This window comes from Festucalex cinctus, chromosome 1 (genome assembly GCF_051991245.1).
Source record: "Festucalex cinctus isolate MCC-2025b chromosome 1, RoL_Fcin_1.0, whole genome shotgun sequence".
Taxonomy (NCBI): domain Eukaryota; kingdom Metazoa; phylum Chordata; class Actinopteri; order Syngnathiformes; family Syngnathidae; genus Festucalex; species Festucalex cinctus.
In genome coordinates, this window is record NC_135411.1 from 3,042,990 (window position 1) to 3,067,264 (window position 24,275).

Genomic DNA, 24,275 nt, shown 5'->3' on the forward strand with positions numbered 1-24,275 from the left:
TAATTCTAGATTCATTTGGATATTAAAAATAAATAGACCTTTAAACTGCACTCGGACGAATAAGAAGAAACACGTTTACTTCCTGTACATACGAGTAGCCCAGTTTAGTTTTTATTTTTTTTAAATCTCTATTCACTCAATCAGTATACAAACTATTGGGGGGAAATAATACAATCATTGTATACACTATAAACAATTAGAACATAGAACACGCCAGGGAAGTTAAAACATACAAAAGCTAAACCAAATAAAACCAATAGTATAACTGAAAGAAAAGAAAATAGTTTGATACAAAATCATAAAAAATAATGATAAGTTTGCAATAGTTATACGTTTTTACAGCTTTTGGACACAGACAACCAGACAATGACAAAAAATAATTTCTCATGGATACAAAAAAAAAAAAAGTCAATAAAGGACGGTTTCTTATGTGTAAATTTAGACTTATAAATGTAAAACTTCGCTAGAATAATCATAAGATTTATCAAATGAAACTGTGTATAGACATTATCAAATTCAAACATACCAAAATAATACATGCTTCCAAAGTAAGGAGAAATCTGGATAAATGTGGATTATAATGAATTGTGATAATGTACCCCAGAATTATTAGTAGCACAGGTTTTTTTTTTGTTTTTTTGTTTGTTTTTTTAACATCCTTGCTGTTTTACCTCAGACTGTAAATCTGTAAATCCACCCAAGAGTCTCTGGTCTTTTTTTTTTTTTTTTTTAAGCTTTGAGCCAGGAAAAGTTCTAGTCGAGTGCCGGCAAATTCTATGCACTATAGACTACACTTTTTCTTTTCTTGCTCGGCTGAATATCGCTGCCAAAAGTCAGGTGAGTTGTATCCGTAATTGACCTTTCGCAAACTCCGCCCCCCCAAACGAGCATTGACCAATCACACATTTAGCAACCGTTGCTATATAAGCATAGTCCGTCAAGCTTTACTCAGCTCTCGATGACGTCCATAGTCTGATTGATTTTATTTGATGGCTTACGAGACTGCTAACCACCATAAAACTTTACGGAAGAAGAGTGACAACCATTAACAAGCTCCGGACCTCCAAAATGATGAAGCGGTGTGCCTACGGAGTATGTAAATCGGACTGTGCTAAGGTAAGACTATGCTAACTCTATCGGGCTAACCCCGGGTTTTCACCGGATGCGGTTGCGGTGCGGTGCGTCTTGACTGCGTGCTCCGGACGGGTCAATTTTTTAGTCAATCCACACCGGCTCCGCACAGCTGCGGTCCGGCAGCTCCGTCGCCGCCCACTTCCCAACGTGTTTCGCGGGACCGCGCGCGCGCGATCATGTGGCATTTCACAACGACAAACATACAGAAAGTCTGTGCTCAACAGAGAAGCATAAAGAGAGGTGGACTTCTTTTAACCTTTTCTTCTTCTTCTGCTATGAGATTCCATGCAGCATCCTTTTTTTGGTTGTCCTTGTAAAGTATATTAATAACGAGAGTCGGGTCAGTGCGGGTCCACTCTTTATTTCTGCTGGAGTTTCACACCAAGTCCCGCTGTCGCTATGGCTGGCGATTCCTCTGCATTTTATGACGGCTTCAGGAAGTTCAATTTAATTCAGAAACACGGAACAAAGCCGGGGGGAAGAGTAAGTTCATCACCGTGGCAATTAATTATTGCCAATTTGCACCGGTGTCGGCCGTAAACTCGCCACAACACAACAGCCGTGCGCTTAGCGAACACAGTTTTTTTTGTTTTTGTTATTGTTGTTTTCCGCCTCTCGTCCCAGGCACATATCCACATGCACAGCCGCGGTCTCCGAGCAGGGAAGTCGATTTGCGCCGCCAGTTGCCTTCACGGAAACTATCTGGGCGGGGGGCGGGGAGAGAGAGAGAAAAAAAGAAAAAACGCCATCGAACGGACCAATCAGAAGCGAGCGACGCCGCGCCATCGACGTGCGTCCAAGGATTGGCGACGTGTGCACGTCGGCCGGCCACGAGCGACGCAGCACTTAAATTCACATGATCGACATGAGCCATCGACGCGAGAGCAAACGTGGAGGCATAAATTAGGCTTTAGCCAAGCGAGTATACACACTTGTTACGTCACCACTTGGGGGCTTTCCAACACGGAAGTACTTCTATGTTGAAAAAAGTTAAATAAATCAATATTGGGGTGTATTCATCAGCTCTTATGCATGTTTCGTAGCTAAACTAACTATTTACTGCCAATCAAGCCATACATGTAAAATTAAAGGTGCTTTCCTTTAACTACATCCATGGCTAGGGTGACAAATATTTTTTTTATGATGGACAAAGAATAACAATGACTGATCTGATGCTTTCAAAGACAAACAAACAAAACAAAAAAACAAAACACTAATGTTTAGCTAGCTATAAACACCGAGGTTTAGCTAACTTGCTGACCTAACAGTAATCCTCATATTTTAACAATACTAGACTAATATAAGTAAGAAAACTTACCCGGCAGTACAAGAGCACGACTGGTCCATAATGCTGTGCTGGTTGCATCTGAAGTATAGGTCATGGGGTTTTCTCAGATTTAGCGTGCGTCCTGTATGTTTCCCCTTCGCTGGCTAATATTATGACTATAACCCTCCACTGCATATTGTAAACCTTTTTGCTTCGATCTGGAGGATATTGCACTGGTATTGCTCCAAAAGAAATCACTAATACACGCCGGTGTAAGTCTTCCCGTCACGGCTTGTGCTGTCGGAGTCACCAAGCTTGACGGACTAGCAACAGTAACTAAGGGGGGCGGAGCTTATGCGAAAGGTCAATTGCAGTTTCAAAACGACATTGAAAACATTTTCAGTCTTTCAACCAATGCCTCGGGAAAACAATGCCAAAATGCCATTTTTGAAACTTGGCTGGTGACCGTTTTGAATCTCTGAAAGTTTGTGGGTGAAACTGTAAAAAAAAAAAGAAAGGTTGTCCTTTTGAATGATTTTATATACTTTTTGGAGATTCAAACCCACTTTTCAAGTTTGGAAATATTTTTTCAATGTTTTGAGAACGTTCAGAGTTTACAGGTTTCAAAAACGGGAAACAAATAAATGCCAAGGGAGAACAATGCCAAAATGCCATTTTTGAAACTTGGCTGGTGACCGTTTTGAACCTCTGAAAATTTGTGGGTGAAACACTGTAAAATCATACTTTAAAAAAAAATGTCTGTCTTTTCTAAGCATTTTTTTTTTTTAAAGCTTTTTCTGTGATTTTTTAGTCATTCAAAAAATATTTTTGGAGATTCGAAACATTTTTTCAGTCATTCAAAAATGTTTTCGGAGATTCAAACCGAAGTTACGAGGTATTGGCAGGATTCTGTTTCCAAACTTTTACCCTTGACTTCTCATTTCAAAACGAGTAATCCATCTTGTTCGGTGAGACGAATAAACATTTGGTTTCCCCGTCATAACAGCCCTCTGAGATAAACCCTGAGGACTGCAACAAAACTGAGTTTTGACACCCCTGAGCTAGTCTAACAGCACAACAACCTCCCAAAATCCCCACTTAACTGGCATTGCTGCTTGAAAGCGCCAGTAACTAAGGGGGGCGGAGCTTATGCGAAAGGTCAATTGCAGTTTCAAAACAACAAAACAACCATCTTTTCTGTCATATGTGTGCACGGAAGGACCCAATATTATTTGTTGAACAGTTGTGATTCTTTCATAAACAATGAATTATACAAGTTTCCTCCTGTAAACGTCATGTAACATATCATTTATACGCCTTTAAGGCAAGTTGGAAAATGTCCGAAGTCCTCTTGTTTTTAACAAATTTAAATCACCATAAATCATGCTGGCCATGGAACTGAGTGATTAAAAAAAAGGGGTCCTCAAAGTGGACATACCGTCCACCCACCTACGGGATGGTAGGAGCAAGATGGCCGCCCTGTGGCTTCAACGGCTTGCACGGGCGTGTAAGGGCTATCTGCTATCCAGTCATATATACAGGTCAGTGTGCTCGTGCTACTCTGTAGTGGTGCCCCCTGCAGTCTACTCTGTGTACCTCAATGGGCCAAATTTGGCATTGACTCGCGATCAGTTGCGTTTTTTTTTGACACACTAATTTGTGCATAATTAATTAACTTAAAATAATGTGTTCAACCGACAGCCTTTTAATATGTAAATAAGGCAAACTACATATGAACGGACATTTACATGTCAACATGACAGATTATAGCCGTCAGTTATAATCTGCAGCCACTTGTCAGGTTGATGTTACGTTTTCAAAACTAATTCATTTTCAAAATAGGCTAAGACACATACAACACACAATACAAGTACACAGATCAATCATTCATTTAGCGGTAGAAATTTCTGCACCATTTTAAACGTCAATTCCTAAATGAGATCATATCAAGCTTCATTCATCAACTGCTTTTCTCACCAGCACACTTGTGCCTCTCAGCGTTGCCCTTTGTTGGGAATCTTTGACCACACACTGAGCAAGAAAATGGTTTCTCATCAGTGTGGGTCTTTGTGTGTCTTTTTAAGTGTACCCTCTGAGCAAAATTTTGACCACAAACCGAGCAAGCAAAGGGCTTCTCTCCAGTGTGGGTTCTTGTGTGTATTTTTAAGTATCCCCTGTGAGCAAAATTTTGACCACAAACTGAGCAAGCAAAAGGCTTCTCTCCAGTGTGGGTTCGTGTGTGGATTTTTAAAGTTCCCTTCTGAGAGAAATTTTGACCACAAACTGAGCATGCAAAAGGCTTCTCTCCAGTGTGGGTCTTTGTGTGTCTTTTTAACGTTACATTAAGAGTAAATTTTTTACCACAAACTGAGCAACCAAAAGGCTTCTCTCCAGTGTGGGTTCGTGTGTGGATTTTTAAAGTTCCCTTCTGAGAGAAATTTTGACCACAAACTGAGCAAGCAAAAGGCTTCTCTCCAGTGTGGGTTCTTGTGTGTGTTTTTAATTTTTCCTTAGAAGGAAATTTCTTACCACAAACTGAGCAAGCAAAGGGCTTCTCTCCAGTGTGGGTTCTTGTGTGTATTTTTAAGTATCGATTGGAAGGAAAATTTTGACCACAAACCAAGCAAGCAAAGGGCTTCTCTCCAGTGTGGGTTCTTGTGTGTATTTTTAAGAATTGATTGGAAGAAAAATTTTGACCACAAACCAAGCAAGCAAAGGGCTTCTCTCCAGTGTGGGTTCTTGTGTGTGTTTTTAAGTGTACCCTCTGAGCAAAATTTTGACCACAAACTGAGCAAGCAAAGGGCTTCTCTCCAGTGTGGGTTCTTGTGTGGATTTTTAAGTATCGATTGGAAGAAAAATTTTGACCACAAACCAAGCAAGCAAAGGGCTTCTCTCCAGTGTGGGTTCTTGTGTGTGTTTTTAAGTATCCCTTGTGAGCAAAATTTTGACCACAAACTGAGCAAGCAAAGGGCTTCTCTCCAGTGTGGGTTCTTGTGTGGATTTTTAAGTTTCCCTTGTGAGCAAAATTTTGACCACAAACTGAGCAAGCAAAGGGCTTCTCTCCAGTGTGGATTCGCGTGTGCGTTGTTAAACTTCCCTTCTCAGAGAAACTTTGACCACAAACAGAGCAAGCAAAGGGCTTCTCTCCAGTGTGGGTTCTTGTGTGTGTTTTTAAGTATCCCTTGGAAGAAAAATTTTGACCACAAACTGAGCATGCAAAGGGCTTCTCTCCAGTGTGGGTTCTTGTGTGTGTTTTTAAGTATCCCTTGGAAGAAAAATTTTGACCACAAACTGAGCATGCAAAGGGCTTCTCTCCAGTGTGGGTTCTTGTGTGTATTTTTAAGTATTGATTGGAAGAAAAATTTTGACCACAAACCAAGCAAGCAAAGGGCTTCTCTCCAGTGTGGGTTCTTGTGTGTGTTTTTAAGTATCCCTTGGAAGAAAAATTTTGACCACAAACTGAGCATGCAAAGGGCTTCTCTCCAGTGTGGATTCGCGTGTGCGTTGTTAAACTTCCCTTCTCAGAGAAACTTTGACCACAAACCGAGCAAGCAAAAGGCTTCTCTCCAGTGTGGGTTCTTGTGTGTGTTTTTAAGTGTCCCCTCTGAGCAAAATTTTGACCACAAACTGAGCAAGCAAAAGGCTTCTCGCCAGTGTGGGTTCTTGTGTGTGTTTTTAAGTGTTCCTTGCGAGCAAATTTTCGACCACAAACTGAGCAGACGAAAGGTTTATCACCAGTGTGGCCCATCACGTGTCTTCTCAATTGAGACTTGGAACCAAAGGTTTTTCCACACTGAGAACATTTCCACCGTTTGCCATCAGTGTGACATGTCACATCATCGTCACACTGTTCATCGTCAGCAGTGTGAGGATCGTGTGACGCGTCTTCACCATCTGACATGAGAGCTAACCGGCTGTCATCATTTGTCATTTGTTGTCTTGACCTGCTGCTTGGAGACTCCGCCCCTTTGTTCTCTTCATATTGTTCATATTGTTCATCTTCAGTCTTCAAATGGACACCAGTCACGGGCAACTCTGTGAAGTGCTCCTCCTCTTCAATGTATGGTGGCAGCTGCTCCTCTTTTTTGATGTTGGGAGGCTGTTGCCGCTTCTCTTCTTTAACTTGAAGAGGCTCCAAGTCCTCCTCCTGTTTCACGCCAGGGAACTCTGGCTCCTGCCGCTCAGGAAAAATATATTTTTCACTGACATCTGCGAGACACAAGATACACATGGTTTGGTAAAGTTAATTTATTGTGATGTTATGTATTTTATATTGAAGTTTAAACTCAACAAGTGAGTCACATCCTTTCAGGGCAATTCCCAAATGATTCCACAAATTAACACCTTGAACAGATACACACCTTTGCTTAATATTTGTTCTTGTTTTTTTTGTTTTATTTTTGGTTTTTATAGACATGTGCACCCCTTATATCATAAGGACTGTCTAATTTGGTGCTAATTTAAACTCAACCAAGTCATAAAATTTCATTGTATTTAATTTAATAAATAATGGATGTGTTGATTCTGTATATTTTGATTAATTAATAATTCTTATAGCTCTCTTTTGCAATTTGAATACAGAGTTGGTGTTTGTTTTATTTGCATTTGCCCAGATTTCCACACAATAGGTCAGATATTGTAATAATAATGAACTGTATAATGTATATAATGAGTTCATGTTCAGGACATCCTTAGTTTTATAGAGTATCCCTCTGATTTTTGACATTTTCCTTTTAACATTTTCTATGTGTGGCTTCCAAAATAATTTATCATCAATAACTACTACAAGGAATTTGTTTTCATACACCCTTTATATTTCAATTGAATTAACTAGGGCTGGGTTCAAAATATTGATACATCGATATCGTATAGATACGCCTTTTCATATCCCAATATCGATACATAAAGCCATGTATAGATATATCGACCCCGCCCCCAACACCCACCCACACACACACACACCCACCCCCACACACCCACACACACACAGCCACACACACAACACATTCAACACATACAAACACTGCTTCCGAGCCCGTGTCACTTACACGGAGGAAGCCAGTATCGATCATCTCCCCACCCACCCCATCCCCTCAACCACCATTGGAACATTTGCACAAAAAAACAATGTGAATGAGTGTCAGTGTTTTTTGTCACTTTTTTTTTTTTACATAGCCTGTACTGTGGTTGTAATTGATTTCAATTATTAGGGCCCGAGCAGCTACCGCTGCGAGGTCCCTATTGTTTTTCGATCGGATTATTATTATTATTATTATTCTTTATTCTCCGCAAACAATCTCATTTTTGAGGACCTAAATATTTACGAAAACTCACCAAACTTTGCACACTCTTCAGGCCCGGCGAAAAATTTGATATTCTGCCATTGTAATAACTATGCGACTCTATAGCGCCCCCTAGCGTAAGAAAAAAAAAACAAGCCCGGCACGTTTGACCTCGAGCTACGAAAGTTGGCAGGCACGTGTAGCACCCCGAGACGCACAAAAAAAAAAAAAAAAAAAAAAAAGTCTATTGGGACCATGTAGCTAAAATGTACAGGAAGTGAGCTATGAATTTTTTTATGTCCAATTTTGGCCGATTTTGGCACATTCACTGTGGTCATGCTTTTTCCCCCTTTGCAAACATTTTTCATCCAATTGACTTCAATCTTAGCATTTATCATCTCAAGACCTGAGAGAACAACTGGGCAAAAAGTCTTGCCTCTTTGAAATACTATATGACGGGGGCGGGGCATCAAATATTGCCTTTAAAATTTCATTTGTCCAAAAAGAGCAAATGCTTAATAACTCCCATGTTCAAGCTCCAAAAAATCTCAAAGTTCTCAGGCAACGTAATAGTCACGGCCTGAAAACATCTATATGATAAAATTCAGTTATGAATATAGCGCCACCTAGTGGTTACAATAAATGTCATACTTTACGTTTTTAGCTACTGTGCTGAGCTCGTTGAAGGGATCCAGTTGAAAATTGGTCAGAAAAGTAGTGATAGACCGATATGGTTTTTTCAAGGCCGATACCGAGACAGATTATTCGTAAACAAGGAGACCGATAACCGATATTTCAAGCCGATATTCAATTTGCAATATAATAGAACAAATATATATATAAAAACAATATTGACAATTTGTTTACAAAAATTGCAGCGCTTCCAGGGTCATTAGCATGGGTTAAGCTAAATTAAAATAATGATAATAATAATAAAAATACTAATAATAATAATAATAATAATAATAATAATAATTAAAAAGCAAGTAAATAGCTTCCCAAGTTTTCTAAATTTTCAACATAATTTCTTGATTTAATTTTTTTAAATAAAAAGTGTAAGGAGTTCAGTTTTTTTTTTTCCCCTCCAATAAAGTGGAAATTTAAATAGACCCATAAATGAAAAGTTCCCCATATCTCACGGAGTGACAAATGCATGCTAATATAGCTAATTTGGGGGTTTTATTCGGGTTCGTAAAACGTTACAAAAGATCTTCGCAGTGAGAAATTGTCTGAATATGTTCCAAATGTGTTTACGATAAATAAAAACTGACTGAATATCTTAAAATTCCTGATGAAAACCACAAATTCGTTACATTCACAAGTATTCACTGCTCAGTGAGATACCAGCTTGATCGGCCTTCAGATTCAAAAAATGGCCGATGCCGATATTTGTCAAAATGCCAAATATCGGCACCGATAATCGGCCCGGCCGATAATCGGTCTATCCCTACAGAAAAGCCTTAAGATGTTGATCATGGCCCACACCGAATATTGTACATTTTCGCCAAAGGGCGTGGCCTATACAGTCCCCCAAAATCTGATAATTTTTCGTGAGAATAAAAGCTGCTTTAACTTGACCCAGATGGTCCAATCTTCTCAAAATTTCACACATTTGATGAGAGTGCAGCCCTTAACACATCTACGAACTTATATTTCATCGTACTGATAGCGCCACCTATTGGCAATTTTCTTTCTGAAGATTTTTCTTCAATGTTTTTCTCCAACCACGTTAACTGGACCTACCTCATATTTGCTCAGATGAGGGTTTCGGCCTTCATGATGTCACAACACAAAGTTTGTCAGTTTTCGCGAATCGCTGTGGGCGTGGCTAAGCGCTGTTTGCCAAGAAAACAACGCCAATTTTGAGAGCCTAAACTGGCACAGAAACACATGAAACTTGGCACACACATCTGGCCACACATCTTGGCACACACATCTGGCCTGGCAAAATGAGCAATATTTTATCGTGGCTTCTATTTTTACAAAAATGACTCAATAGCGCCCCCTAGAAATTTTTAACTAAGCAGCCCCGCTTGTACGTTGAAGCAAGATCTTTGGAAATTTTTAGGTGTATGAGGGAGCCCAAGACCTACAAAAAAAGTCTCTTGGACCCATGTGCTAAAATGAACAGGAAGCGAGCTACGAATTTTTGAATGTCCCATTTTTTACAATTTTAGCACATTTACAGGGGGCATAATTTTGCCCACTTCTTCTATACGTTTCATCCGACTGACTTCACACTTGCCCTGGGCCATGTCAAGACCTGAGCCAGCGACAGTGGGAAAACTCTTGACTTTTCGGAATACTATATGATGAGGGCGGAGCATCAAATTTTGTGTTTCGCACTGAAAAAGGATATGCTTAATAACTCCCCGGTACATGCTCCAAAAAATCCCAAACTTGACATGTATGTTTATAGTCAAGGCCTGAAGCTATCTCTATGACAACATTTAGTTATATATGCAGCGCCACCTAGCCCTTGAGGCATGAAAGAAAAATACCCCACTTACGGTATTTTTTACAAAAATTGTAAACTCATTCTCAGTGTGATAACTAAGTCATTTATGAATATTCATTTACTTTCCACCACTCAAAATGTTCACTGGGATCAGACCTATCCAAACATAAATATTTTTTTATTTAGTTTTATTTATTTTTGATTGCCTCTATGGACGTTAAAAGCAGTATCGTGAATGAAGGATATGCTTAATAACTCCCCGGTACATGCTTCAAAAAATCCCAAACTTGCCATGTATATTTATAGTCAAGGCGTGAAGGTATCTCTATGACAAAATTCAGTTATAAATACAGCGCCACCAAGTCCTTGAGGCATAAAAAAAAAAAAAAAAAAACAACCCCACTTACGTTATTTTGTACAAAATTTGTGAACTCATTGTAAGTGTAATAACTAAGTCATTTATGAATATTCTTTTACTTTTTCCATTACTCAAGATGTTCACTGGTATCAGACCGATCCAAACATATGTACTTTTTTATTTTGTTTTATTTATTTTTGATAGCCTCTATGGACAATAAAAGCAACATCGTGCAATGAGTACGAGCAATGATGGGTATATATACTTTTGCAAAAAATACCAATCAGGTCAACTCATTCCCTAAAAATAAAAAAGGACGCTGATTTTTGCAGATCTTAACAATCACCAAAACCCATTGAGCTTGACACACACATCACACCTAGCAAAAAAAAATCCACATGTAAAGGTTTATCATGCCATGTTAAAAGACATTTTGCTCCTAATGTGCCAGTACCCCAATGTGCGAGTACCCCAACGTGCAAGTACCCCAACGTGCAAATACCCCAATGTGGCCCGGGCTGCGAGGGCCCTTGATAGCTGCTCGCAGCTCTAGTTATTTATTGTTTTTATAAGGCCGTGTTAAATAAAACCGTATTAATGTAACTGCAATTGATTCAATTCTTAATGTAAATATTCATATTTTTACTAATGCATTAAATTACAGCAAGAAGTTTCTGCTATTTGCAGCACTGGTACTTTTGACTGTCTAAAATAGGTGCTGCATGAATTCCTCAAATGAATCGAAAATCGTTGTGAATCATTAATCGAATCGAATCGGACCCTTGCGAATCGAATCGATCCTGGAAATTTGAATCGATACCCAGCCCTAGAATTCACCATAAATTCATCCATCCATCCATCTTCCTCCGCTTATCCGAGGTCGGGTCGCGGGGGTGGCAGCTTTAGGAGGGAAACCCAGACCTCCCTCTCCCCAGCCACTTCAACCAGCTCCTCCGGCGGGATCCCAAGGCGTTCCCAGGCCAGCCGGGAGACATAGTCTCTCCAGCGTGTCCTGGGTCGTCCCCGGGGCCTCCCGCCGGTGGGACATGCCCGGAAGACCTCCCCAGGGAGGCGTCCAGGAGGCCTCCGAACCAGATGCCCGAGCCACCTCAGCTGGCTCCTTTCAACGCGGAGGAGCAGCGGCTTGACTCCGAGTCCCTCCCGGATGACCGAGCTTCTCACCCTATCTCTAAGGGAGAGCCCGGACACCCTGCGGAGGAAACTCATTTCGGCCGCTTGTATCCGGGATCTCGTTCTTTTGGTCACGACCAGTGGCGCTCCTGCCATTAGGCAGATTAGGCAGATGCTAGGGCCGCTCATCAGCAAAAGGACGACAGGGAAAGGAGAATTTATTTTATTTTTTTACTTTTATCAGTCACGTAAACGCGCGCCTTCTGTTCAAGTAAAGCATGGCTTGCCAGCCAACCACATACATCCTTTCAAATTTGGCTTTGATTGACATCTACGGCTAGCCAATGGTAATCGGGATTGGGGGGGGTGACGCGCGCTCCGGAGACGCGCATTAGCCAAATCTACTTCCTCGTTCGATAGTAGTGCACGTTCGCTGGCCGTCACTGACCCAATGACTGAGCAGTGAGCAGTGAGCAAACGCCAAACCTGGATCCAGGATGACACAGTTGACATGGTTGGGAATCCTGCGTTCACTGGTCCACTAAACAACGTACACAAGTGAGTGGCAAACTTTTGTTTTGATTAGTCAAGCCACACAGCACGGACAAATTGTATCAATACACAGTATGCGGTTAACAGACCCACGCAATCACACATACACAACAAATACTTTGGAGCATAAAATTATTTATCACTAAAGCATAGTTGCAGTACAATGTAAGTTGAATTCTCTTTTCTTTTTTTTTATTGCCAAGTTTGTCACAGTTGATGACTGTCACTAAGTTATAATAATAATAATAATAATAATAGTCATAACAAACAGCCTTTTACACATCCTTATGGATTGATATTTTTCACTGAACCCATATGTCGTTTCTGTATATTATCGACATATCTCAACTCAATCTTTTTTATAAAGCACTTTAAAACATCCATTGCTGCATACAAAGTGCATGGAATAGAAATCAGTCTTGCAGTGGACACAAGTGAAAGAAAATAACACAAAATAAAATTAATCATAGTAAATATAAGTAGGTAAGTATAAAAGCAAAAAAAAAAAACATTAAAAAAATATATAAGATGTAGGGAAGTGAATAAGTAAATATAACTATAAATAAAATAACACAAAATACAGAAGGCACCATAAAACACTGAAATGATGCGAAGTTTCATACTGAGTCAAAGACCAAAGAATAAAGATGTCTGGCAAAAATGATCCGAAATTTTATCTATATCGTACAGCCCTAAATCCAAAAAGCAAATGAAGGCAACTGCTAGCTAATCTCAGATAGAAGGGGCTGGTTCACAGTCATTCCGCCGCTTTTAAGTGATAGAAAATATTTTTGAGCACTTTTGCAGTTGTCACAATGCCACTGTTCAACCTGAACAACATTAGATTTAGGTTGATGAAGTGTGCTCCCCCAAAAAAGGTAATGCCCCCCTGCACTTTCTTTCTGGTGACAGGTCTGGCTCTTTAGTTAAGAAAATGAAATGAAAATGATTGTATGCTGTCCTAGCTCAAACCTTCAAAAAAAAAAAAAAAAAAAAAAAAAAAAAAAACTGATCACGGTCAGATTCTCAGGTGGATGTGCAGGCTGATACAGCACGGACGTCATAAATTAACTGGGCGGCTCATGCTGTAGCGAAAAGTGAAGCTGGCGGTGGCCATCTTGTGTTGCCAAACCTACAGTAAGTTGACTTTTCAGCAGCATTTTTTCCACGTTATTTTCTTCCTCTACAGCGAAAATACCACTGTGACGTACGGTTCTACCATTAAGTATAACTGTGGGAAATGCTCTAAATGTAAATATTTTGTGGTTGGTCTAATAATTTGAGTGGGGGTCGTGTTTGTGGTTGGTCTAATAAGTTGTGCACGCTCTGGGAGGGGGGGCACCACCAGAAATCTTGCCTCGGGTGCCAAGTTGCTTAGGAACGCCACTGGTCACGGCCCACAGCTCGAGACCATAAGTGAGGGTCGGAACGTAGGTCGACTGGTAAATCGAGAGCTTCTCCTTTTGGCTCAGCTCTTTCGTCACCACGACGGACCAATACAGAGTCCGCATCACCCTCAGACACTGCACCGATCCACCTGTCGATCTCCCGTTCCATCCTACCCTCACTCGTAAACAAGGCCCAAAGATACTTGAACTCCTCCACTTGGGGCAGGATCTCATCCCCGACCCGGAGAGGACACGCCACCCTTTTCCGATTGAGGTCCATGGTCTCGGATTTGCCCCTCCGTGAGCCGGCACCTTAACATGGTGGAGGGGTTTGCGTGTCCCAATGATCCTCGGAACTATGTTGTCTGGGGGTTTATGCCCCTGGCAGGGTCACCCATGGCAAACAGGTCCTAGGTGAGGGGCCAGACTAAGCACGGCTCAGAAGACCCTTATGATGAATGAGATTAATGGAGGCACGTTTCCCTTGCCCGGACGCGGGTCACCGGGGCCCCCCTCTGGAGCCAGGCCTGGAGGTGGGGCTCGCTGGCGAGCGCCTGGTGGCCGGGCCTGCACCCATGCGGCCCGGCCGGGCACAGCCCGAAGAGGAAACGTGGGTCCCCCTTCCCACGGGCTCACCACCGGTGGGAGGGGCCAAAGGGGTCGGGTACAGAGCAGGCTGGGTGGCAGCCAAAGGCGGAGACTTTGGCGGACCGATCCCCGGCTACAAAAGCTGGCTCTCGGGACATGGAATGTCACCTCTCTGGCAGGGAAGGAGCCCGAGCTGGTGTGTGAGGCCGAGAAGTTCCGACTAGACATAGTCGGACTCGCCTCCACACACGGCTTGGGTTCTGATACCAGTCCTCTCGAGAGGGGTTGGACTCTCTTCCACTCTGGAGTCGCCCACGGTGAGAGGCGCAGAGCAGGTGTGGGCATACTTATTGCCCCCCGGCTCGGCGCCTGTACGTTGGGGTTCACCCCGGTAGACGAGAGGGTAGCATCCCTCCGCCTTCGGGTGGGGGGACGGGTCCTGACTGTTGTTTGTGCATATGCACCAAACAGCAGTTCAGAGTACCCACCCTTTTTGGAGTCCTTGGAGGGTGTGCTGGAGAGCGCTCCCCCTGGGGACTCCCTCGTCCTGCTGGGGGACTTCAACACTCACGTGGGCAATGACAGTGAGACCTGGAAGGGCGTGATTGGGAGGAACGGCCCCCCTGATCGGAACCCGAGTGGCGTTCTGTTATTGGACTTCTGTGCTCATCACGGTTTGTCCATAACGAACACCATGTTCAAACATAAGGGTGTCCATATGTGCACTTGGCACCAGGACACCCTAGGCCGCAGTTCGATGATCGACTTTGTAGTCATGTCATCGGATTTGCGGCCGCATGTTTTGGACACTCGGGTGAAGAGAGGGGCGGAGCTGTCAACTGATCACCACCTGGTGGTGTGTTGGCTCCGATGGTGGGGGAAGATGCCAGTCCGACCTGGCAGACCCAAACGTATTGTGAGGGTTTACTGGGAACGTCTGGCGGAATCCCCTGTCAGAAAGCGTTTCAATGCCCACCTCCGGCAGAGCTTCTCCCTTGTTTCGGGGGAGGCGGGGGACATTGAGTCCGAATGGGCCATGTTCCGCGCCTCCATTGTTGAGGCGGCCGATCGGAGCTGTGGCCGTAAGGTGGTCGGTGCCTGTCGGGGCGGCAATCCTCGAACCCGCTGGTGGACTCCAGCGGTAAGGGATGCCGTCAAGCTGAAGAAGGAGTCCTATCGGGCCTTTTTGGCCTGTGGGACTCCGGAGGCAGCTGACAGGTACCGGATGGCCAAGCGGAACGCGGCTTCGGCAGTTGCTGAGGCAAAAACTCGGACATGGGAGGAGTTTGGTGAGGCCATGGAAAACGACTTTCGGACGGCTTCGAGGAAATTCTGGTCCACCATCCGGCGACTCAGGAGAGGAAAGCAGTGCACCATTAACACTGTGTATAGTGACGATGGGGTGCTGCTGACCTCGACTCGGGACGTCGTGAAGCGGTGGGGGGAATACTTCGAAGACCTCCTCAATTCCACCAACACGTCTCCTTTTGAGGAAGCAGAGTCTGGGGACTCTGGGGTGGGCTCTCCTATCTCTGGGGTCGAAGTCACTGAGGTGGTTGGAAAGCTCCTCGGTGGCAGAGCCCCAGGGGTGGATGAGATCCGCCCGGAGTTCCTAAAGACTCTGGATGTTGTGGGGCTGTCGTGGTTGACACGCCTCTACAACATCGCGTGGACATCGGGGACAGTGCCTCTGGATTGGCAGACCGGGGTGGTGGTCCCCCTTTTTAAGAAGGGGGACCGGAGGGTGTGTTCCAACTACAGAGGGATCACACTCCTCAGCCTCCCTGGTAAGGTCTATTCAGGGGTGCTGGAGAGGAGGGTCCGTCGGGAGGTCGAATCTCGGATTCAGGAGGAGCAGTGTGGTTTTCGTCCTGGCCGTGGAACAGTGGACCAGCTCTACACCCTCCGCAGGATCTTCGAGGGTGCGTGGGAGTTCGCTCAACCAATCCACATGTGTTTTGTGGATTTGGAGAAGGCGTTCGACCGTGTCCCTCAGGGAGTTCTGTGGGGGGTGCTTCGGGAGTACGGGGTGCTGGGCCCCTTGATACGGGCTGTTCGGTCCCTGTACGACCGTTGCCAGAGTTTGGTCCGCATTGCCGGCAGTAAGTCGTATTCGTTTCCGGTGAGGGTTGGACTCCGCCAAGGTTGCCCTTTGTCACCGATTCTGTTCATAACTTTTATGGACGGAATTTCTAGGCGCAGCCGAGGCGTTGAGGGGTTCCGGTTTGGTGGCCTCAGCATTGCATCTCTGCTCTTTGCAGATGATGTGGTGCTGTTGGCTTCATCAAGCCGGGATCTCCAACTCTCACTGGAGCGGTTCGCAGACCATGGTCCTCAGTCGGAAAAGGGTGGAGTGTCGTCTTCGGGTCGGGGATGAGATCTTGCCCCAAGTGGAGGAGTTCAAGTATCTTGGGGTCTTGTTCACGAGTGAGGGTAAGATGGAGCCGGAGATCGACAGGCGGATCGGTGCAGCATCTGCAGTGATGCGGACTCTGTATCGGTTCGTCGTGGTAAAGAAAGAGCTGAGCCAAAAGGCAAAGCTCTTGATTTACCGGTCGATCTACGTTCCGACCCTCACCTATGGTCACGAGCTGTGGGTCGTGACCGAAAGAACGAGATCCCGGAAAAAAGACCCCGGAAAAATGCAAAAATGTTGCGGAGTCAAGGTGTGAGACTAGGGTCAACACAGCATACATTTTGATCAATATGACAGAGAGAAAAGAAAAAATTGTACATAGAGAAAATTGTACATATTCATTTGCATACAGCCTTAAAAAAAAAAAAAAAGAAAAAAAAAAAAAAAAAAAGACCTCTGCTTATTTTTAACAAATCTTTTTTCTCATTATCTGTAAATTTCAGCTTCTTAGCTCAATAGCTTCCAGGCCATGTGACCTATTGACCCCAAACCCAAACCAATGCTGCATCATAGTGCCATGTCTGATAGATGATGCGCACCTTTTATCTTTTCATTTTAGACCTCTGCTTATTTTTAAAAAAAAATTTTCTTTATCTGTAAATTTTAGCATCTTAGCTCAATAGCTTCCAGGCCATGTGACCTATTGACCCCAAACCAAAGCTGCATCATAGTGCCATGTCTGAATGATGATGCACACCTTTTATCTTTTCATTTTAGACCTCCACTTATTTTTAACAATTTTTTTTCTTTATCTGTAAATTTTAGCATCTTAGCTCAATAGCTTCCAGGCCATGTGACCTATTGACCCCAAACCAATGCTGCATAATAGTGGCATGTCTGATAGATGATGCACACCTTTTATTTTATTTTATTTTTTTATTTTAGACTTCCACTTATTTTCTGCTTAATAGCTTCTAGGTCATATGACCTATTGACCCCAAATTAGTTCTGCCTCAAAGTGGCATGTCTGCTCGATGACACACACCTATTTTTTTTCTCAATTTTAACCTTTCCTTCATTTTAAATTACCGTTAACTTAATATTGTACATATCAATGTTATTGCTCAATATCACCCCACAAGAGTGCATTCCCAGTGAAATTTGAATTGGTACTGTTATTGTGAAACATCTTTTAAACGGGTAATAATAATAATAATAATAATAATAATAATAATAATAATAATAATAATAAAATCACGCATACTTTAAACTGCGTTTGAATTCAATTTTATTTTTGAAAACTGATCTTTTATTTTGAAAACCCAATGTTGTTCTCGGTAACATTCTCCGTGCCAGCTCGGCCGTCAGGTCACACACGTTTTCGTTCAGTTCCGCTTCACTACCAGGGGCACTAAATAATCTTTACTTCATAAAATACATTTATTATTAGTAAGTAAGAATCCGTGGAGTTCACCCTATGAAAACCTGCCGATTTTTTTGTTTTCGATGGTGAAACCCCGGCACTATTTGAGGCGCAGTGATCTCTGGTGTGGGCGTAGCGCCATTAGGTCGGTAGTGGTGTGATTTAGGTCACATGAGCCAATCACGTAGCTGCTGCTTTCTCCTCACCATAGCAACCGCATATCAAAAATGGCGACCACAACGTCGGAGAGCGAAGAAGAGCGAAAGGAGAAAAAAAAGTTAAAAAGAAAGTGGGGCAAAAAACTTTGTTTCCGTTCAGGTTTGCTTCAGCTGACCCCGTCCTTCCAGCCATCTGCATCATTTGTAAAAGAAATTTCAAAGTATACTCGTCTGGGATCGGAAGGCACACGGAAGAGGGATCATCTCGCCAAAGCAGAAACATTGTCGGCAGGTATGTTCTACACACAGGAGTGCTCATTTCTGTTATTAATGTGACCGATATTTAGTATAGGGTTGAAAATAGTTTGTTGCTTGGTTAAGATTTAAGGCTACGAGCTGCTGAATGATTTATCGAGTGAATCCAACAGTGGTTACCAAACTCGGGTTAGCTATGCCCATCAGAGAATCATAGAGAGTCACAGCTACACCCTCCCTTTCCCCCAAACTCTCTCTCACCAACCTCAACAAACACTTTACTTGTAAATATGTGATGTGCATATACTGTAACAAGAGGTGATGTGACAATAACACTTACAATGTCATTCTTTTTTGTCTAAAGATGGGTTGCTGCAGGCAGCTGAGATGAAGCAAGACTGTTCCATTCTTCTGCATATTCAAGACAAAGACTGTCACAAAGGATGTGCAGTCTTGTTTCAGAGATTACACAAGGTTCTTAAAGTCAACAGCAACAGAAACCAGGGACGAACAAATGTGAGTTGTTAAATTGCACTACTTCATTGTCACTTTGCTAAAATTACACATTTCAAAAGTAAAGCATTGGTCAACAATGTGTCACTCGTATTCTGTTTACCTTTAGAGACAGCATTAATTAGAAAGCATGATTCAGTCTTTGCACATGTTAAGTGAGTGTGTGTGTGTGTGTGTGTGTTTCAGACCACCCTATGCTGAGAGCTACAAACTCTTTTGTGAACAAGTAATCCGTCAAAGGATTATAGTTGACAAAGATGTGATGAGAACGGACAAGCTAAGAGGGTTTGTGAACACTGTTAAAAAACACGAGGATCTTGATATTTCAGACTACAGGTAACTTATAAATCTTCACACTGAAAAACATTGACTGAAATCTATGGGGAGAGATTTGTCGAAAATCTCACTGTTTCAGAGAAAAATAGTTTGCTGAAATAAATAAAATTGATTATCTAAAAATGAAAACCATTTGGTTGTTAATTATTACATGCAAATTCGTTTTTTTGTCTTCTGTATTTTTAATTGTTCTTTGGCCAAGAAAGTATATACTAGAGATAGACCGATAATCGGTCGGGCCGATAATCGGGGCCGATATTTGACATATTGGTACATATCGGTATCTGTCTGTTTTATTAATCTGACGGCCGATATGAGCGATCCATTTAAAACTCCGTCTTTTCGCTTCGAATGCAGCCCAGAGCGTCTCTGTCTGTTATGGAGTCCAACTCCAGCAATGTAACGCCCATAGCAGCATTTGATTGGTTAGCCGTGCAAAAGCCAGAACCAATCAGTAGTGTATGCCGTGTATCACAGTAGCCGGTCACACACGCGCCCACGGACACAACGCGAGACACACATGCTTCGAAGGTAAGTTAAAAGAGAAGAGACTCCGCCGATCGTTTCACCATGATAAGCTAAACATATTGAATTATGTGGTGTATTAAATGCACTATATGAATGGAGCTGCATTGCCTTGCATTGAATCCCCGCTAGCTAACAGTGGTGTGTTCAGCTTAGCATGTAGGCTAACACCCAGTGGCTAATTCGCTACTTGAACTACTCGGGGAGGGAATCACACACATTTTCACTTAATTAAGTCAATAATGTTTGTTAGAAAGGTTCCAAATATTAACAGTTGTCATTATTATATTGTCTAGTTCCATGTTAAGAGTAGAGTAATGTCATTATATTTACCTCTCGTGACGCACACATTGCATTCTGGGTCAAGTCCACGACTTGTTGCATAGCGGTTATTATGCAGTGAGATGCCACAGTGACACTAAATAGCGTTTAGTTACTTTATATTGTGTTTATTTGTCGCACTGGTTTGCCATTGTGTGCCTTAAGCTTCGACGTCGATTTGATTGACAGCTCGTTGTGCACCTCGTTAAAGTCCGCTCCGTAACTAGTAATTAAGTGTCTCAAACACCGTTTAACTACACGAACGTGTTCTCTTCCGTATGTTTGGCATTAGTAGAGAAGTGCACTAAAGTATAGTGTGCTTATTTGCTCGTTTTGTCTCTCTTTTCACGTCATGTCTGCCGTCATTTGGGACATTATCCTCTCAATCGATGCCACTAATATGTAACATCTACGGCCGTAGTCGGCTGCAATTAATGTTCAGTGATGTAATTTCGTTACGTGCATCATACTTTGAATAATGAGCTCATGTTTGGTGTGTTGTATAACTTTCTCGTGTGTTAGTAACTATTCATGTGGACAGCTAAGATAGTGCTTGTTAATGTGAATTAGCAATGTTGCAGCCTAGTTATTATTTAGACAAGTACATCTGTGCCATTAAGTGATACAGTACAGTACAGTAGTGAGAGAATAGTGTGCCCATATACACACACGTGTCTATAAGTGTAAAACATTAAACAGCAGAAAGTGGCAGCGGTCCACCGCAACAATGTCTGTTTAACCAAGTTATTCTTACTATTATTATAACCAAGTTATTTTACTCTACCTTTTTCTGCGTTGATTGGGGCATCCTAAGTGGCAGTAAACTACATGATGAAGTGTCTTTTGACAGTTCTCTTGTAGAGAGGAGTAGCATGATATTGCTGTTCTCGATTTAAGATCCTCAGCTTATCAAAACTGTCTATATGGTAACAATAACAATAATTATAATAAGGTCTACAAGAACTGTATGGTGTTCAGGGATGAATAGTTTTTCTCATGGAATTTTTTTATTTTTTTTTTGCTGTAGTAATAATGCCACAGCTGATGCACATTTTGAATGACAGGGTTCCTCCTATTACTTCAAAATATAAAAATATAACATTTATAGAATAAAACTACAAGTATCCCAAATGCTATAAAAGGTAATGTCACATTGGCCCCCACATTTAACTCCCCCCGCCACCAACGTCTTATTGCAGATAGAAGGATGTAAAATGAAAAGTGTAGTGTCAGAATCCATTGTAAAGAACGGTTAGGGTTTGCATTATTCAAAAATTTGGTGCCAACATTTTAACTTTTACTGCAAATGAATATCGGCTTCAAATATCGGTTATCTGCCTCCTTGACTACCGATAATCGGAATCGGTATCGGCCCTGAAAAAAGCATATCGGTCTATCTCTAATATAGGCCTATAGGTATATTTTTATTTCTATCCAAATATACGATTATTCACTCGAATTTTCAGTAGGATATCCGGATACCAAAATATTCGATAGCTGCAGTATTAATAATACTAATTTTGAGTTGTTTTTGTGGCACGCCCACACGAGTTCTTTTACCATACACCCGTGTCAAAACTAGCTTACTGCACACGCTGCACCCCAAGTTAAAATTTTTGCTAACATAATAATAATAATATATTATACATTTTGTTGGGTCCAAAAGCAACTTACATAATTATAGTGTTTCATATGATTGTATTTGTCTTATTTTCAAATGTTTAAACATCTTCTTGAATAAAATATAATTGTTTTAAATAATCTTGATTTCAATTATTACCAAAATAATCGTGATGATTATGTTTTCCATAATAGAGCAGGCCTAGTGTGATGTGAATATGTGTATCTTGTGCTCATCTTTCCCTTTAATTTTCTATTTCAGGCAGGATATACTGAAACGAAGATTGAGGCGTGATTTCCCCCAGCTGGTTTTTCACACCCCTTTCCAGCGCAACACCTCTGAAATGTTTTTTGGAGGCACATTATCAACAACTGACAAACTTTTAGACAGGGTACCTCAGTCATCAGATACATCAACTACTGAGTCTACTGACGTAAGCCAAGAAAGTGACACTAACACATCTGGTACAACATCAGGTTGGAAAATCACATGGCATACGAGGACACTTTACAGTGCAGGGCTGTAAAATCTGCCATTTTGTTTGTTTCATTATCAAGATGTTAACTCTCCATTGGAACACTTTTCTAGCAAAAAAAAATAAAAATCTGTATTAAATTTTTCCACAACACAGACCTTTGTTAAATTGGTCTGCCAAAAAAAAAAAAGAGCCGTTCCAATGAAGTTCCATGGTTTTATTGTGAATGTACATTTGATTTTTATTTGATTCTTTTTTTATTAATATTTTTTGTGTGTGGGGCAGGGGTGGGGGGTATAAATGACATGCTGTGACATAATCTGATACTTTAAAAAATATTCTATATGTTACAATAATCTGGGCTCTGAATGTATCTATTTTCATCTAGTCCATTTTGCCTTGTTCCAAGTTTGTGGTGCATGGTAGTATTTTCAGCCATTTTTGGCCGATGTATGTTGCTTCTTGTGCACCTTTCATTACATAGTAGGTTGTGAATTGTTTTTATATATGAAACATAAACATAGCTAAATGTAACATTCGTGTGCTGGTGTCACTTCTAGTTGAAGCTTTTTTTTTGGCACAAATTTGATATATTTAATTATCTAAATTCACATGAGTACACCAAACCACCAATACTTGTTTCTGATGTTGGTATATGTATTTATAACATCTGGGAATGATTTTATGTTGCCAAATTTAATGAAAGACGTTTTATGGCCAAAAACTGCAGCACAAGATTTTCGTTTTTTGTTATTTACCTATATATGCATTTCTGGCTTGTGACAAAACTGGGGCAGGAAAACATTGGGTGAACTTTTAACCCAAAGTTCAGAAGGGTATTATCTATCAAAAAATGCATTGAACAAGTCGTGCCCAGACAGTGGAGCGAAACTCATTTTCGAGGCACTTTTGTGGGGTTCACCCCAAGGCCGAAGCGTCTCTTCGAGCACACTACCGTAAATCCTAGAAAAGGGCGAACAGAAAAAATGAAGTGCGGCTGACTTGACCGCGTAAAAAGAAAAGGCGGCTAACTTTACCTCAGTTGTAGCTCTGCTAAATCCAATTCTCATCGACTGAGAAATGTACCAAACCGACTGAAGAAAAAAAAAACTGTGTATCGTAACAAAGTGGCCCGGTGAAGAGTCATTACAGAAATAAAAACGTACATATGGTTGAAAAGTGTCGATGAAACAAGTGACAAACCTGCTCTGTTCAACACAACTCGAGGCTGCTTGTAAACGGCGTCCAGCAGTTGACGTTGTCGCTCGTTGTCCTCCTGTGCTCCACAAAGCTCCTCTTCGTACTTGACTTTCGCCATTGTGAACATCTTCACACGATATTCACGACACTTTACGCTCACGATTGACGTCTGCTGAGCAAATTTGTCGATAGCAAACGCGTCTCGTTTTTTGGCGCCGAGCAAGCTAAGCTAAACTAAGCTAAGCTAAGCCAAGCTAAGCTAATACAAGACAAAATAAAGAGGGCCGAGAGATACGATTGAAACAGACACGAAACGGAGCAATTATGTTTGACTTCAATAAAGTAGTGACGGGGCAAAGTGTCGATGTGTAAGTTCGTTCCGTACGAATTCGTGTTGAATTATTTTTATAGTGAAGCCGAGCGTAAACGCGTCTTGCCTGGAATGGAGTCGCTCTTCTGCTACCACGTGAAATCTACGGCAATCACAGTTGGACATATCTCATGTCACGGAAATGTTAATATTGTACTTTGAAAAAAACCCCAACTAAAAACATACGCTTAATTCTTGATTCATTTAGATTATAAAAAAAAAAATCAAATTTCGAACTACATTTGGACGAATAAGAAGAAACATGTTTACTTCCTGTATATACGAGTAGCATGGAAGGCATGGAAAGTAAATAAATACACATACTTACCACAGTCACATTTTTTGTTTTCATCCCACTTTTGGTTTTTATTTTCATTCATTCCTTCGCGTTGACAAAAAGCCTGGCGGCTCGATGAGGGCCAATGTCAGCAGTCTTCTTGTGGCCCTCTTCAGCTTTGGGTCCTCCCTGCATGAGAAGACAAACGCGCACACAGCAACTGACTTCTGAGGGGGGGAAGTTCTCGTTTCCGTTACCCAAAACAAAACAAAACAAAAATAATCAAT

General features: G+C 41.8%; 2 protein-coding genes across 4 annotated transcripts; one reads left to right on the forward strand and one right to left on the reverse strand.

The window, feature by feature from the left end:
* Positions 1-33: 33 nt before the first annotated feature.
* LOC144006910 (uncharacterized) lies at positions 34-23,788 on the reverse strand. The gene is made up of 2 exons (XM_077506027.1): positions 23,345-23,788; positions 34-6,610 (listed from the first exon to the last, which is right to left on the reverse strand). Exons 1-2 carry the CDS (start codon positions 23,466-23,468, stop codon positions 4,362-4,364), a joined length of 2,373 nt encoding a protein of 790 aa, XP_077362153.1. The 5' UTR covers positions 23,469-23,788; the 3' UTR covers positions 34-4,361.
* LOC144007637 (uncharacterized) lies at positions 17,734-22,758 on the forward strand. Of its 3 annotated transcripts, none has more exons than XR_013280285.1 (4): positions 17,734-18,387; positions 18,715-18,866; positions 19,050-19,199; positions 21,928-22,758. XR_013280285.1 is itself a non-coding variant. In XM_077507449.1 (3 exons), exons 1-3 carry the CDS (start codon positions 18,165-18,167, stop codon positions 19,062-19,064), a joined length of 390 nt encoding a protein of 129 aa, XP_077363575.1. In that variant the 5' UTR covers positions 17,734-18,164; the 3' UTR covers positions 19,065-19,402. The 3 variants fall into 3 exon arrangements, 1 of the variants encoding a protein (XP_077363575.1); XR_013280286.1 differs by having other exon boundaries at positions 19,050-19,148; XM_077507449.1 differs by lacking the exon at positions 21,928-22,758 and having other exon boundaries at positions 19,050-19,402.
* Positions 23,789-24,275: the final 487 nt, after the last annotated feature.